Source organism: Thrips palmi, unplaced genomic scaffold (assembly GCF_012932325.1).
Source record: "Thrips palmi isolate BJ-2018 unplaced genomic scaffold, TpBJ-2018v1 HiC_scaffold_18, whole genome shotgun sequence".
Taxonomy (NCBI): domain Eukaryota; kingdom Metazoa; phylum Arthropoda; class Insecta; order Thysanoptera; family Thripidae; genus Thrips; species Thrips palmi.
The window spans coordinates 1,671,878-1,688,207 of record NW_023144627.1 but is presented as its reverse complement, the minus strand read 5'-3'; the positions used below and the strand labels follow the sequence as shown (position 1 = coordinate 1,688,207).

General features: G+C 44.0%; 1 protein-coding gene and 1 long non-coding RNA gene across 11 annotated transcripts in view; both read left to right on the top strand.

Moving 5' to 3' along the window:
* LOC117645490 overlaps positions 1-6,185 on the top strand; it is a 76,405-nt gene extending 70,220 nt beyond the window's left edge. For all 10 annotated transcript variants that reach the window (XM_034385739.1, XM_034385741.1, XM_034385743.1 and 7 more), the window contains exons 6-7: positions 4,665-4,835; positions 5,276-6,185. In XM_034385739.1, coding sequence (XP_034241630.1) covers positions 4,665-4,835; positions 5,276-5,608 — 504 coding nt within the window. In that variant the 3' untranslated portion in view covers positions 5,609-6,185. The remainder of the gene's footprint in view (positions 1-4,664; positions 4,836-5,275) is intronic.
* Positions 6,186-10,403: 4,218 nt separating this feature from the next.
* LOC117644897 lies at positions 10,404-15,162 on the top strand. Its single transcript, XR_004587681.1, has 3 exons — positions 10,404-10,991; positions 13,913-14,069; positions 15,027-15,162. It is a non-coding gene; the product is annotated as an uncharacterized LOC117644897 (long non-coding RNA).
* The last annotated feature ends 1,168 nt before the right edge of the window (positions 15,163-16,330 follow it).

Here is a 16,330-nt window from a genome sequence, read left to right as displayed (position 1 = left end):
GCCTCTGCGATGCGCACGCACCTCTGCAGCGCTCAGCGCGCTGGCTGCCGTGCTATCTGACGCGCGTGCATGCAGAAAACATAGGCCGCGTCGCGCCGTGTTAAATGCCAGCTAACTAACACGACTGGCAGATAGGTTGCCTAGTAATCAGGCGTTAGCCAGCAGTGCTGGAATAATCTGATTGTCACCGGCCTGTGGCCGATGCGTTCACCTTAGATGTTAGGGATTGAGCACGTGCCTCCCTCACGGAGCCCCGACTCGGGAGAAGCTCCAGTTAGTATTCTACCAACCACCGTAGCGGAAACAACTGAGCCCTCTCCGCCGAATACCCCGTCCGCGAAAGTGTCCGCGTGTGCCCGAGTACTCAACCAACCCGTGTGTCGTTACTTCACCCCTTCACGAACCCGTAGAACACGCTGCGGCTAGACGGTTACGCGAGTGATCAGTGCAGTGAAACCTAGTGACTGAGGACCAAGTGCAAAGCATCCCTCGACCAGGTTTGACCCCGCGGCGAGCTGGATTAGGCAGCCTCACACAGCAAACCCCACTTCACCTCCGCAACCCCCGGCCAACGTGCGATAATGCACTAGGCATGCGCTAGCTAGAGCGTGCTTGCAGGCATGCTCCAGTTAGAGCGTACCATGTACACTCTTCGATTTGTAGAGAGAGCGTTGTTGCGCATGAATTCGTGCGCATGAATTCTGTGCTAGAGCTGTACATCAAAAACAACGTATTTATAGTGTGCAAGTTAGGATTGTTATACCAAATTTATAAGATCTGCACTTTGCAATTCGTGATTTTTTGTTTTGCATTTGGCCATAGGGTGCAGGGAAAGAGACAAGAGGGTCATTCCACGCCAAGTCGTCAAGGTTTTGAGGGACGTGTCGGCCGAACCCAGCGGTATTTTCAGGGATTGTTGGCCCTATGGGCCCATTGAAGGCCCGGTACTTTTTTCCCCGGAAAGTCGACAGGGGTCTGAGATATCTCAAACTTCATTTTTGGTAAAAGAAATTACCTATCAACCTAAAAAAATTTATATCTCGGAAAGTATTTGTCCTTTCTCAAAACCGCTTATACCGTTGGAAAGAGGAAGAAAAACTGAAAAAGATGGGATTTTTTCCAAAAATTCTTGGAAACTTTTACTTTTTGCACTTTTATAGTGAAATGTTAAAAATTATGCAACTTTTTTGTACCCTGATCAAAAATGGCGTTCTATGGCTCAAAATGTACCTTGATATGTCCTCTAAACGAAAAGATCAACGCCCCAATGTATTTTGTTTAGTTCCGGAGAACGAGCGGTTCTTGTGGACCACTGCAAGGCTACTTTCCCGCTGGAACGGCTCCCACGCCACGCTCGCCTTCTCTGTGTTAGCGGACGTGATCGCCAGGGTTCGGCGACCGTCAGGTAGGATTCCCACCTCACTTTCCAGCCCACTAAGGAAGCGCTGGACCTCAGCGCCTGAAGGGCAAGCAAGGGAGAGACTGGGAAGCACGAAGGGTCACCTACACACACATTTTTGGGGGTTGGCCGCGACTGTGCTCCGCGGTGCGCGTCGCCACCGGTGGCGGACTCTGGAACTAACGAACTTGGTGGTGTGTGTTGTTTCTGACCATCGCTTGTTTGGATTAGGTGTCAGGCAGAAAGGTTCGGATACTTGCTGAATCACGCCCTGCGTTTGTTCCTGGCAGTTTGGAGGTGAACTATATAAGTTCTATAGAAAAGGCATATTTGCAATATTTGCAACGCACCAAACGTGGTTGGCACCCATTTGACCACACTAGTTGGTGCGGTATAGACCACGTCCAGAAACCAAGTGCGTATCCTAACAACTTAAGGGGCTGGCTGCCGGGGCGGGAGAGTGAGTAAATGGGTGGCTCGCAGCCTGCGTGGAACACCGATACTCCCCAGGTACAGCCCTACGGGTCGTCACGGCTCGGCGTGCGCGGACAGCACCAAACGAGTATCGTATGCTTCCATGAACGTTTCTTGAATGTAGATTTTCGTTTCTCTTCCCAACCCAACCAGCTTTTAGTCATCTTTAACTAGTTTTGTCACTGCTGTCAAAATATTTCAAATATGCCTGTTTGTATTACCTATTTGTGCCAAGACTTGAGCCTTGACCCAAAGCCCTTATATCTGGAGGTCCGACATGAGCCCGGATTGAGCCCCGACCTGAGGCTCGAGTCCGGGCTGAGATCGGGGCCGTATCAAGCTCACGCCGGGGCTCAACTCGGTTTGGGGTAGGGATTCAGGTTGGGTTTCTGGTCACAGGGGTACAAGGATCGTGTCCTCTAAGCCAAACAAATATCAACTATGAAAAACACACCTTCAGTCAAAGTAAAATATTTGGTGTTCAGTTATTCCCCTGCCCATATTTTCTCCGCACTGACCCCTCCGAGAACACTGAACAAGTGCATACTTGAAACATTTTGACAACAGTGACAAAGCCAGTAAAAGATGACTACAAGGTAGGTTTACGCCAGACCGCGTCTTGTCGTAACAGGCTTCGCGATGTCTCGCTGCCTGTTCCTCCAATCCACGCCTGGCGTACCTACCTTGGCCTGCGGCGCTAGCCTGCCTGCGGCAGGCAATGGCTTGTCCGTTGTCGGTTATTTTTTAACTTGCTGAATGCTGGGGGGCTCCGCCCCCCAGACCCCCCTACATTGTAAATAGAGTTGTTTTATCTACAGATAACACGATCTTGACCCTTGTCACTTTTTAACTTGTCGAGGCTGGGGGGCCCCGCCCCCCAGACCCCCCTTTCTCCAGGACAGAAGTGGTCTATCTGCAGAAATCTCTATTTTTCGCCGTTTTTTAGGTGTTTTTCGCCTATAAAAACTGAACCAGTTGAGCTAGGATGGTGAAATTTCGCGTGTGCCGAGCCAAGGACATACCTAAGAAGTGTGCAAAATCTCACCGAGATCGGCCGAGCCGTTCAGGAGGAGTAGTGCGGACAGACAGACCGACAGACAGACCGACAGACCGACAGACAAAACTTTTCAACCCCACTGGAGTAACAGGCTTTGCTATCGCTCAGCCAAAAAAGTGGTTGGGTTGAAAAGGGAAACAAAAATCAAACTACGGCAGAGAGGCCGTCGTGAATCTGAACCAGCAAATGAATCAGACTTAAGCCACGCAAAGATATTCTCCAGTGTAGAACTTATATAGTTCACCTCCAAACTGCCAGGAACAAACGCAGGGCGAGATTCAGCAAGTATCCGAACCTTTCTGCCTGACACCTAATCCAAACAAGCGATGGTCAGAAACAACACACACCACCAAGTTCGTTAGTTCCAGAGTCCGCCACCGGTGGCGACGCGCACCGCGGAGCACAGTCGCGGCCAACCCCCAAAAATGTGTGTGTAGGTGACCCTTCGTGCTTCCCAGTCTCTCCCTTGCTTGCCCTTCAGGCGCTGAGGTCCAGCGCTTCCTTAGTGGGCTGGAAAGTGAGGTGGGAATCCTACCTGACGGTCGCCGAACCCTGGCGATCACGTCCGCTAACACAGAGAAGGCGAGCGTGGCGTGGGAGCCGTTCCAGCGGGAAAGTAGCCTTGCAGTGGTCCACAAGAACCGCTCGTTCTCCGGAACTAAACAAAATACATTGGGGCGTTGATCTTTTCGTTTAGAGGACATATCAAGGTACATTTTGAGCCATAGAACGCCATTTTTGATCAGGGTACAAAAAAGTTGCATAATTTTTAACATTTCACTATAAAAGTGCAAAAAGTAAAAGTTTCCAAGAATTTTTGGAAAAAATCCCATCTTTTTCAGTTTTTCTTCCTCTTTCCAACGGTATAAGCGGTTTTGAGAAAGGACAAATACTTTCCGAGATATAAATTTTTTTAGGTTGATAGGTAATTTCTTTTACCAAAAATGAAGTTTGAGATATCTCAGACCCCTGTCGACTTTCCGGGGAAAAAAGTACCGGGCCTTCAATGGGCCCATAGGGCCAACAATCCCTGAAAATACCGCTGGGTTCGGCCGACACGTCCCTCAAAACCTTGACGACTTGGCGTGGAATGACCCAAGAGCTGTTTTGATTAAATTCCGTTCCTCCCCCCTTGCCTAAGTGAATTGATCAGGTGTCACACAAAACCTTCTCGTTGCACAATGGATTATTGAACTCATTTACTCGTGTATCTTGCGCACTTCATGCTAAAAGCGGTTCCTGGTTTATCGAGGAAGCCCATGGTAATAAGATGGGTGATTTCCAGGAAGTTCCGGTGAGCATGAGAGAAGGGCGCCCCTCTCTCATGCTGCGAGGATCCGTTTTTTCCGTTTTAACACTGTGATTACCATGAGGATTATTTCTCTCCTAACCTCTAACGTTCGCGGCGCTTTATGCACTGTGGGAAAAAATCACAGTCACAGTCAATCCTGTAGTGATTAGTACAGCTGTCACTGTAGTTCAGAGTACAGAATTTTCTGCACTTTTTTACAGGATCTACTCCTTGGAATTTACTGTACCACAGGAGAGGAGTACGGAATATTCTGTACCAGGGAGGTACAGTAAGTGCTGTAGCCACGCACAGTAAATCCTGTGTTCTGAACTACAGTAAATCCCGGTAAAAAAAATTAACAGGATTCAGTGTGGTGTTTTCGCACAGTGTCGCCCATCTGTCCTGAGCCGACTGAACTGACCCTCCATTGTGTGTTGCTGCAGGCGGTGGCCCGGTGCGAGCAGCTGGAGCACGCCATGCTACCACCATGCGGCGCGCACCTCTCCTTGCTGGCCGCTCTGCCTGCGCTGCGCAGCCTCCGCCTGAAGGTTGATGCCTGTGACGACGAGAGTCGTGGCAAACCCTGGCTGGACCTCCTGCCCCCGGGACTACAGGTAACTTGGGGGTGAAATCCCGGTGACCGAAATTTTTATTACGAGTTTGGCGTTTGCATGCGTTTTCGAGGGTGCTGATCAATAACATCCATTCTGTGGCGAAGTGAAGCATGCATGCACACTCTCAGACAAACTATTGACTTACAGTACGCGTAGTATTGACTTTTTGTCGGTAGTCCCTCTGGTTTTTTGTGCAACAGTAATATGTACTTTTGACTTACTTTTGCTCATACTATCTGCATTTTTGTTAGTACTTATTGACAAAAATAATCCCGACTTAATTTTATGCAGTAAATTATTCGTATCTAATAAGAAAATACTAAGTATTATTGTTGCCATAGTACCTAGTTACTGACGATAAAGTCAATAAGAGGCTGAGAGTGCATGTTTTGAGACTGGGATGACTGACCAGGACTGATTCTTTTCCCGTTGTGCTGCAGAAACTGTCGGTCAGCTTCTGTTCCTACAATTTGGAGTCAGTGTTGGCGGACCTGAAGAGGGCGGCGCCGCGGCTGCGGACGCTGCACGCGCTCAGCGTGGAGTGGTTCTCCCCGAAGGACGCGCAGGAGGCGGAACGCGTCCTGGTTCCGCTGCTGCCCGGCGTGCAGCAGACCCACGATTTCAGTGATGCTTGGAGCGCGGGTGATGAAAATGAACAGTTGGAGTGGAGCGAGGGTGATGAACAGTGGAGTGAGGGTGATGAACAGTGGGCCGAGGATGACGAAGATGTCGAAGAAGACGATGGTGACGCAAATTTTGATGCCCTTGCCTAAGGGATGCTGCTCATGGAGTCTTCACTCTCGTTTCAGTAGCGTGACTTCACGTTGAAGCGAGCGTGACCAAATGTCAGGCTTCTTTGAGCATTGCGTCACGCTCGTTTGGATTTGAATCAGACTTAGCTCATTCACCTTGGAACAAGCGCGACCCAATGCCCAAAGGAGCGTGGCATTTTTCACGCTCGCCTCAACGTGATGTCATGCTCCTGTTCGGGGTGTTCCACTTTACAACACTTTCGGGGGTTGCTCTCTCCTCGGATGCGACTCGAGAGATCGTCATGCAAATATTGTGATTCACAGAAGATAGTTTGAATCTTTCGACCTAAAACGAGCTATGTATCAAAATCGGCACGGGCAGCAAGCCTTATTAGCTGGATCCAAATACGATATTGGCCCAATAAAAAGAGGATATTCGTACGGAACGGCCAGACCGTAACTGTGAAGAGTTCGCCGAAGTGCAGAGGTAAAGAGGGCCTGGCGGTGTTGTAGCCACTCCCTCCATCCCTCCTCGCCTCTTGCCTGCGGTTGTACCCTTCTGATTATTCTTCACATTTGCGGTCTTGCCACTCATTGGAATACGGGTTGGTTCGCCGAGATGTGGGAATTTGAGGCGCGGGATTTCCAAGATTTTAATGTGCGGCTTTTCGGATGAAATTTTGCAGGCTCATTCAAGATGGCTCTAGAATGGTCCCCAAGAAATATCAAAGCTTAATTCGTTCCAGTTTTGTTTCAAATGGCTTAAATGTTGAAAGCGTACTTTGGGTCGATGTTTGTTACACGCGTGTCGACGATTGTTACATTTGCGTCGACGTTTGTTACACGCGCGTCGACGTTCGTTACATTCAAGTGGTTTGGGTGGAATTTCAAAGTGGACAAAACTGACATCTATTTATAGAAATCGATTCGTCTGATCAGGACAAACAAAAAATCCTAACATATGTAATAGGCTTGGATGCGAAATAAACAAGTATTTAAGCTTCAAAAGTGCAGTAACAGGCGTCGACGCCGGGGTCCTGGCTGATTACATCCGATTACATCATTACACTTTATAAAAACCATCTATTTCGCAAGGAAATACCAAATTTGCTTGTACGTAACAGACGCTGTATGGTGTAAATAGGTCAAGTGAAGCGGCAAACATGACCTTGTCCCAGTATTTGAAAATGTTTATCCGGGGGAGGTCGAAATTACGCGTTGGCGATTACAGGTTTATGATAGCGAGTTACGGCAAAGCGACCTATTATCCTTGTTTTGAACCTACCATACTCCTGTGGAAGTATTTCCACCGTTGCAGTTTTGTTTAATATCAATTTCGAAGCCGAATGGGGTTGGCGCTTGGTTCGGTTCAGGCACAAAACACGCTTAGAGCCGCGAAATACAAATGCCGGTAGCAAGTGACGCAATTTGCGGACAAAACTTTTCTTCCACTTTACGAACGAACCAATCGACTCAAGGTTTCGGGACTTAAGTTAAAATGTAGATTAGAGTGTCCTCTCTCGAAAACACACAAAACTTTGGGTGTTTTAACGGCGTTATAAGGAATTAGACTTCACATTGTGTTTCAATCGGGGATTCGGACACCGACAAAACGGCCATTTTTGTACCTTTCCAGCGCTTTATGTGGTACAAGAAGTCAAAAATTTTGACTGAAAACATGTACATGCCTTTCTCTGAAGGTGTTTTGTTGTTATATAAGGGGTATTTGCTGATAGGAAGTCCGTGCAAGTGGTAATTGAGCTAAACATCTTTGATTTCAAAATTTCCACATTTTGACGAACCAACCCATACCCAATTTAGTTTCTACTGATTTGGCTTTATTGCTGTTCGTTCCTTGCTCTGATAGCTTCAGACCAGGCTACGCATGTTCAGGGAAGAAAAGAACTTCCATAGTCCATCCACAGTTCCGCATTTACGTTTGCGAGTTGCATCCGATTTCGTCATTGTGTTTGCTTATGACTGTGTAGAAAGATAACGTGCAGGCAGTCGTAATGTGTTGACTTTTCTTGTAATGTTTTGCAAGTGTGATTTCGAAGGATGGTGAAAGTCATGCAGAGCGCGTGCCATCAGAGGTCATCCTGAGTTTGTTTTCTTAAATTTTACTTTATAGTTATGTAAGATGCTTAGCACCAGAGCTCATCCTGAGGTTGTACCATGAGAATGTGAGTACTGCAGGCCCTCTGTCGTGAGTTTGTTTTCTGAAGGTAGTCGATATGAAGGCCCCGGGTGTGCGTACTTGCAGAGCTTGTGTGTCACTCGCAATGCAGTGTACGGCATACGGCATGTACCGCTTTCGGGAGAGCAAATTGCAACCAACAAAGAGTCGATTTTTTTCTTGATTAGTTTTATGTTCATTCATTTGTTATTAGTTCATGTAAGTGACACATGAGACCAATTGTGAAATAAATTCTTCTCTTAGTCTGAAGTTTTCAGCATTTGTGTACTATGGATTAGCAGTTTGTGCACACACACACTCTAAATGTCTTACGGTGGAAGGCTGCACCAACATTTTATGGTGAAGATTTTGTCCATATTACAAACGAAATTCATCAAAATATCCATAAGGTACAGTGAATTCTCAATAGTATGTTGTAAAGTCAGCTGCACCACCGTTACATATCGAATTATTAGCATAATATAGAGGATCTTCTCTACACTTAATGAGAAAACCTCACAAACTACTTTAGGCCTTCGGTGGCAAGTCAGTCTCGTTTGTAGGCAGTTCCCTCGTTCATTTTTTTCGAGGGGGAAATCACTCGCGTAATAGTCGGGTCACCGATTCCTAGTATTACGCATAATAGAAATAGCGTAATAGCCAAATTTTTTAAAATTTTCTCTAAGAAGATTCCGATTTTAGCCTAAATCTGGATATTTTCGAGCGTAATAAGCCTTCTGTAATGGCGTAATAGAACGTAATAGGGAGTAGTCGGGTCACAGTTTTTAAGACTGATTTCCCCCTCGATTATTTTAATTTTTTGATCAAGCTCAGAAGATACTTCCTTTGTGCCAAAATCGCAGAGAATTTTTGCTAATGCGAAACGTCAACGCGGCGCGGCCAGTTGCAGCGGCTCGCATTAGCTGAACATCAAGTGGATATCAATGTACCGCTTTCGGGATCATCATCATCAGCGCTGTTAGGTCGATCAGACCTTTAGCGATTGGGTTTTAGCATGACACTCCGACTTGTTCGTACGCCGAAACCTGAGAGCGGTAGGAATAAATTCTGCTCTTAGTCTGAAGTTTTCAGCATTGTGTACTATGGATTAGCAGTTGTGCACACACACACTCTGAGTCTTACGGTGGAAGGCTGCACCAACATTATGGTGAAGATTTTGTCCATATTACAAACGAAATTCATCAAAATATCCATAAGGTACAGGGATTCTCAATGGTATGTTGTAAAGTCAGCTGCACCACCGTTACATATCGAATTATTAGCATAATATAGAGGATCTTCTCTACACTTAATGAGGAAAACCTCACAAACTACTTTAGGCCTTCGGTGGCACAGTCAGTCTCGTTCGTAGGCAGTTCCCTCGTTCATTTTTTCGAGGGGGAAATCACTCGCGTAATAGTCGGGTCACCGATTCCTAGTATTACGCATAATAGAAATAGCGTAATAGCCAAATTTTTTAAAATTTTCTCTAAGAAGATTCCGATTTTAGCCTAAATCTGGATATTTTCGAGCGTAATAAGCCTTCTGTAATGGCGTAATAGAACGTAATAGGGAGTAGTCGGGTCACAGTTTTTAAGAGTGATTTCCCCCTCGATTATTTTAATTTTTTGATCAAGCTCAGAAGATACTTCCTTTGTGCCAAAATCGCAGAGAATTTTTGCTAATGCGAAACGTCAACGCGGCGCGGCCAGTTGCAGCGGCTCGCATTAGCTGAACATCAAGTGGACATCAATCGCTGGATCCTCCCCTTGCGTTATATTTTGGTTGTTGATTTTGTAAGAAATGAGTTTTTCATACCCCCAAACGATCGAGATAAGATTTTGAAATTCATCTGAGCCCTCTGGAATTATCATCGCGTTTTTCGTATTTCATCCCACTGTGCGCCGGCGCGTCGAAGCCACCGCAGGGGCGGTCCCGGTTACCTTGTAAAGCGCTCCTCGCAGGCAAACAAAGCGTCGGCGCAAAAAAGTATCAGGCAAAATTTGTAGATCTCGTCAAATAAATTTGAGCGACATCGCACGGTGGATGACGTCACGGCACGAGCGCCGAGTTTTTGGTTCGCAATATACCCGCGCCTATTCGGACCGAAATTTAGATAATTTTGGCCCCTGTAAAATAGGCGAACTACAAGCGGGCTCAGCACGTTTTGATTTTAATAAGCGTTTTAAAGCAAGTCAATCCTTATTTTTTTAAATCGGCCAAAAAATGGCCAAGATACGATTTTTTTTATTTTACAGCACTGTTTAAAACTTGGAGGGCTCGGCGGAGGTCCTAAAGATTATTTTTTCCAAGGGAAAAAGCACAGGTTTATTTTCTTCGACGTAGAATCCAAATCCGGGCGGCCTTGAATCCCGAAGTATGAGGGCAATCGGCTAATGACACCTGAAAACATTCCCTTCTAGGAGTGGGCCGCGTTGATTGTCGTGACTAGCGCAGCATCGCGAAGCCGTTTACGACAAGACACGGTCTGGCGTACACCTACCTTGTCTTTCTCTTTATCTGACTTCCCTGGGTGCCATTGTTAAAAGTTCCGCAAATCATGCTCTTTTACCAGGGTTGCCACAAAAATGAAATTTTAATTTTCCCTGACTTTTCCCTGACTCCCAGACCCTTTTTCCCTGTTCTTCCCTGACTTTTTTGGGCCCTTTTTTAAGCAGTCGGGTAGAATAAATGATGAATTTTACGAACGAAATAGGTGTCTAGAAGTGTCTAGTCCGTTTTTCCCTGACTCCATTTCATTTTCCCTGACTTTTCCCTGACTTCCCTGACCGTTTTCAAAATAACTGACTTTTCCAGGTTTTCAAGGTTTTCCAGGCTTGTGGCAACCCTGTTTACGGCGAAAACGCTCATGAAATTCCTCCGTCACTCTTACTCTGACCTGCCTCCTGCTTGGCTGCCTACAGAGACACAGTTCTCGCCACGTCTTTTATCTGTCTTTTCGGGGTTCATCGTGCGGTATCACGCATACTTCTCTCTCCACCCTGGCTAAAGCAGGAAACTGCGTTTTGGAAGGTCGTCGCAACTGGGCAGGAAAGCTTTATCAGTGAGATATTCTCTCTTGACCTCCCGGCCTTTCAAGAGAGAATATCTCAAGAGATGGTCTCTGAAGACTATAAAAGGCAGAGGCAGTCGTCCAGAGACGCCAGTATGCGTCTTGCCCCAGTTAAGCAAGATTCAACCAACAACACCATCAGCCATCAGCTCAAGGTACGCACCATCTCACACACAAAATTGCTATGTAGTTTTTGATGCATAAGCTATGCAGAAAAACCGTTTCTATTTGAAATTTTATTCATAAATTATAGTTTGTTCAAAATTTTGAATTTTGGGTTAGAATGTTCATTTTTGAAAGACTTTAAATCCGGTAGAGCCCTTTAAGGGGAGACTATACTGAAAAAATGGCCGTTTTCGGTCAAAAAATGTGAAATTGGATTTACACGAAAATACCTTGTTAAGACCTTTGTCTAGCCGGTACAGCCATTGTTCCTTCTCACAAAATATATTAAGAATCTTTAAAAGCCGACGGAAGGAACGCAGCGTCGCGTAGACCCACGCAAAGTGTACGTTTTCTCGTGTTTTGTCAAAATTTTAGTTTTAACGTTAAAAAAGTTCCTTGCGTCATAAATTTTTATCTACGTGGCTAAAATTTTTACCAGATGTTCCTTAAGCTGTTCCCCACAGGGTCTCTAAGCCGGATTTCTGAATTTTGGTCAGAATTTTTTAATGTCACTAGAGAATGGTCAGTTTTTGGTCAATTTTAAGCAATTTTGACCATTTTTTTGTTTGTAAAAAAAGCGCGTATAAAAAAAAAGATTTTGAGATCGAAAATGAAAAAAAGCGGCTTAGAGAACCTGTAGAACAGGTCTTTAGGACAATAAAAACGATAAGTCGAATTTTCTGACATCAAAAATACGACGCAAGGGAACTTTTTAGTGAACATATATTTTTAACTTTACCTTTGAATATCTCCTAAACCGTTTGGCCGAAAATTTTCATACTTCGGCTGAAATAGTTTTGAGTAATATTCTATCAAAGGAAAACAAGAGAAAATTCCTGCACTGGTAATCCTGGAAAAACCCATTTTCAGTATAGTCCCCCCTTAAACGTTGCGTGTTTTTTTTTGTTTTTTGTTTTTAACATTATAGTGCATGTTCAAAATCAGCATCAATTCCAACGCTACTCACTTAATTACTATGTAGGTTTTTCTGCGCGCCAATGCACGAAATTACACATCCACTTCAAAACGTACAAATTTGTGCGCGACAATGCACAATTTAATGCATACTTGCGCGGGAAATCGTGCATTGTCGCGCACAAATTCGTGCGTCACGAAGTGCATGTTTAATTTTGTGCATTCGCGCGCAGAAAAACCTGCATAGTACTTTAGTGTGTCCGCATTGCATGGTGTTCCCATTTTGATAAGTTAGAATGGAATAAACTTAATTGTAAGAGGCGATGTCAGCTCGTATGCAGTCTCACCAGGTATAAGCCAACCAGGTATTATTGCCATCAGATTGGTCATTCTACAGAAATGTTATTACATGTTCCTGCCCCTTCGTGACCAAACGGTTCGTCCCAGAGAGACGCGGTTTGCGCGATGAGATGGTACTTTTTGTGCTTTGAAATAATCCACTATTTGGTTTGAAAATTTATGAGGTTTTCGGGTGGCTGTGACCTCCGAAAGGTGAAAAATGTAAACTCCGTAGCTGTCCTAAGTTTGCGCCTTTCGCATGTCTAAACGACACTCAAGACAATCGTTCACGAGGGCTCTATTTGATAAGGCACTCCCATACTTCCAGTTAATCTTGATGACTTTCATTTTAGTATTAAAGCTTCGTGCCAGCGCAGAATTAACATTTGACCCGACGTTTTTAATTCCCACTAACTCACCTGTCCACTGCAACGAGTTAGGCACTTCACGAGTCAGAGGGGAAGTCGCAGCCTCAATCTGAGAGCTGCAATGGATGCCGGATGGAAAAACACTTCTAGACACGAAGTTTGAGAGATGTATCATGTCCAATGAATAGCATCAGATTGGTACCCAAATTTCGAAAAGGGGGTCGCGTATTTTTTGTGTATGTAAACTCCATACCCGATTTGCTACGGATCCCCTGTGTGACAAACTTAAGAAATGTGGATAAGAACAATGCTTTGTTGGTCCTTTAGTCAGCTGTGTATGCGCGTTCTACTGTTGCAAAACATACGGCTGCAAACCAGGTACACACACTGCAGGAAAAAGTGTGGATAGTACAACAAAAGTACAACAAAAACTGTACAATAAAAGTACAACAGGGATTGTAGAAAGTACAACGAGAATTGTACAAACCAAGCCCTGGACTGCACAGCACTCGTCATGCCGGTTCCATTGTACTTTGCACAACAATGGTTGTACTTGAAAAGTACAATAAATTCCTGATAAAAAATTTGCCAGAAATTTGTGTACTTTTGTTGTGGTTATTTCCTTGCTTCAAAATGTAAACTCCATAGGCGTCAATTTGCGTAAAATAAGTTCATTGTACGTGATGACAATTATGCGTGTTGCCAATAATATCTAAAGAACATTTTACCTGATGGGGCATTAAACCTGTTGTTGGTTGAAGTTTCCCCGGTGTTTATGTGTGTTAGTAAGTATAATTCCCACCAGGTACAATTCTCACTAGGTATAAATTAGAAGAAAAATAACAAACTGCTTGGTTACAAATGAGCATGATGACAGCTCCGACACCAGCGCATTCCCTGCAGAAAATGCACTCCGAAAAAAAAACTGCCTTCGGTAGCGGGTACGCAACACGCGTTTCAATCTTTCTTCATGTTGCGCTACTATGGCATAGGGGCAACGCAACATAAAGTTCGTCGGATGTATGTCTCTTTACAGATGTCAACTACGAATAGAGGTCTAGCAGACGTTGCAGAATCGGCCATAAGTTGTGTAGACAATCTACCGGGGGCTCCTTGAGTTTAGAAACAGAGAGGCGCTGTTCAACTAGCGCACCGTTCAAATTAAATCTAAATTAAGTTTATAAATTAAGTGAATTTAGGTGTAATGCGCGAAGTTCCCACGAGAACACTGCGTCTGCTAGGCATCAGAATGTTGATACCAAATTAAATCTGTGCTTCCTAATTTTCAGAAATGAAGGTCCTCCTTCTCGCAGTAGTGCTTGGCACGGCAGGGTTGGTAAAATCGGAATGTTGCTTGTCAGAGACACTCCTGTTCGATGCTGCAGGGACAGATAATTGCAAGGGTTACAGAATGCATTTTCTGCCTAGTGGACCATTGGCGATTCCGTATGTATTTGAGGTTCTACGACGGTTCACACAAACTATTTCACATACTGAAGTTTTGCCTAATGTTATTTCATATAGACGGTTTCACACAAATTTTTTGACACAAAGTACCATTTCACATTTACAACGGTTTACACATTGTTCACGCAATTTTTGTGTGAGCAGTTCCTTGCCGATTGACTCTCCAGATGGCGGCCCTAGAGTACGAAGACTACAGGGAAGACGGTAAGGATGTGCGGATCAAGGATTTTCATTTCGAATCAAACTCGAATTGAATCTAAAAAAGAAGTTTCGAATCGAATAAGTTGTTTAATTAAATCGATCCGAAGTTTAAAGATTAAGAATCGAATCAAATTCGAACTGAAACAAAGAAAAAAAATCCTCAAAATGGCGTGTTTCAAAACACATTTTCTATATAAAGAAAGAACATAGAGCAGGAATTTTAAAAAAATCTGATCTTACTTCAATATAAAAACAACGCTAAGCACTGTGCGCGCGTCTTTCAACCGGTCCCGGGCAACCGATTCGAAGAGGAACCAACGTCTATTCGAAATTCCGAATGTTCTGGGTCAAAGCAAAGATATCAGTCCCCGAATCGAATCACCCCTGATTCGATTCGTTACCGAACTATATCCCTAGAAGACGGCCGCTTCCTGGAGTATTTGGCTCGCAGTGGCCACAATTTTACGTAGTGGCCTGGATGGCTTGTGGCGTTGGTGGCTAGTGGCCTCGTGCCCCTTGAAACCCTTCGAAATAAATGTGTGTCAACTAGCATTGTAGGTGAAAAGAAATTTGTGTGAAAAAAATTTGTGTGAAACTGTCTATGCGAAATTACATTAGGCGAAACTTCAATATGTGAAAAAATTGGTGTGAACCGTCGTGTTACCGTATTTGATGTTACCGTCGTGCAGATATTTGTAATTCTTAATAAGTCTTAATACAATTTATTTTTTACAGCACTCAACCTATTGCACGAATGTGTGAAGTTGACGTTTGTGGAGATGGCAAGCCACCAACAGGAACCTATTGTGGAAAGGGCAAATGCATTTTGGGTTGCAAGTGTGACGGAGGATGTATTGAAGGGGACTTCCGCGAGAACTTTTTCAAAAGGACTGGAATTAAAGCTGACCGACACAGAAACATCCTGCAAACTCTTTTCCGAGGACCCAGTTGGAACCAACTGTTGTTAAACGGCCTCTAAGCTTCAAAGGCTTGATCTACTATTCCTGTTTGTGATGTATGTAAATTTATTTATTTCATTTCTTATTTCACCGTACATTTTCCTCAAATCACAAAAATATTGATGATGAAAGATGAAAGCAAAAGAAAAAAAAAATAATATGGTAACCCATGGTATAGCAATTCAGTCTACTTACCGTTCTTTTTCAAAGAAGACCTTTTCAAAGTTTTTATTCTAATTTTCTTAGAGCGTGCATTTCTTTTCGATATCTCCACTGATAACACAAGGAGCGTTGATACCAAAGTGGATTATTCACTGACTTCTTACTTGTTGATTATACCTGTCTTGTTTTTCTCTTTCCAGATCCATGCAGTGTCGGTGTACTGTCAACAACGATCAACTCTCACGACGGGGCAGCCATCAGTTTCTGAAAAGACATGACAGAAGTGATGCAGTTCCACAGGACCTATGGCACAAAGTTCTGAATTGTTGCCTTAAACGTTACTGTTGGTACAATATTTGGTATCTGCTACCATCTGTTTTACTGTCCTGTATTTTCATTTCGCTTGCTTTTTATGTCCCTTTTTATCAATTTGTATGTTACTGATGTTTAGCACTCAAATACAAGGGTGTCCTGCTTTTCACTGTGCAAATGGTATGAATTGTCGATCCCTACACTGTTATCCTACAGGGATGTTGTTATATAACAACACGTCTGTTTGATGTCTGAACAGTATATCCATCCAATAGACAACTCTTTTGTTTTATTACAACTTTCTTGTGTGAAAACAATAATGTAATCGATATTAAAAACAGAATTTTATGTTGTCAGATTTTCTGCATGTTTAAAACCATAATAAAGTCTGTAGATATGTTTGAATACGTTTATAAGAAATGTTTTCCTTGGGCTATAGGGATGGATGATTGTAGACCAAAGTAAAGAAAATTTTATCATCTTAAAAATGCCGCGAACAGATTGCCAAAAAGTTAAGAACTTCCGGAGGAAAGTGTCCCGCAGTGAAATCTTTTTGTCGGCTTTTGTTGCATTCCCTAACTCCCTTACAACTAAAGACAGAACAAA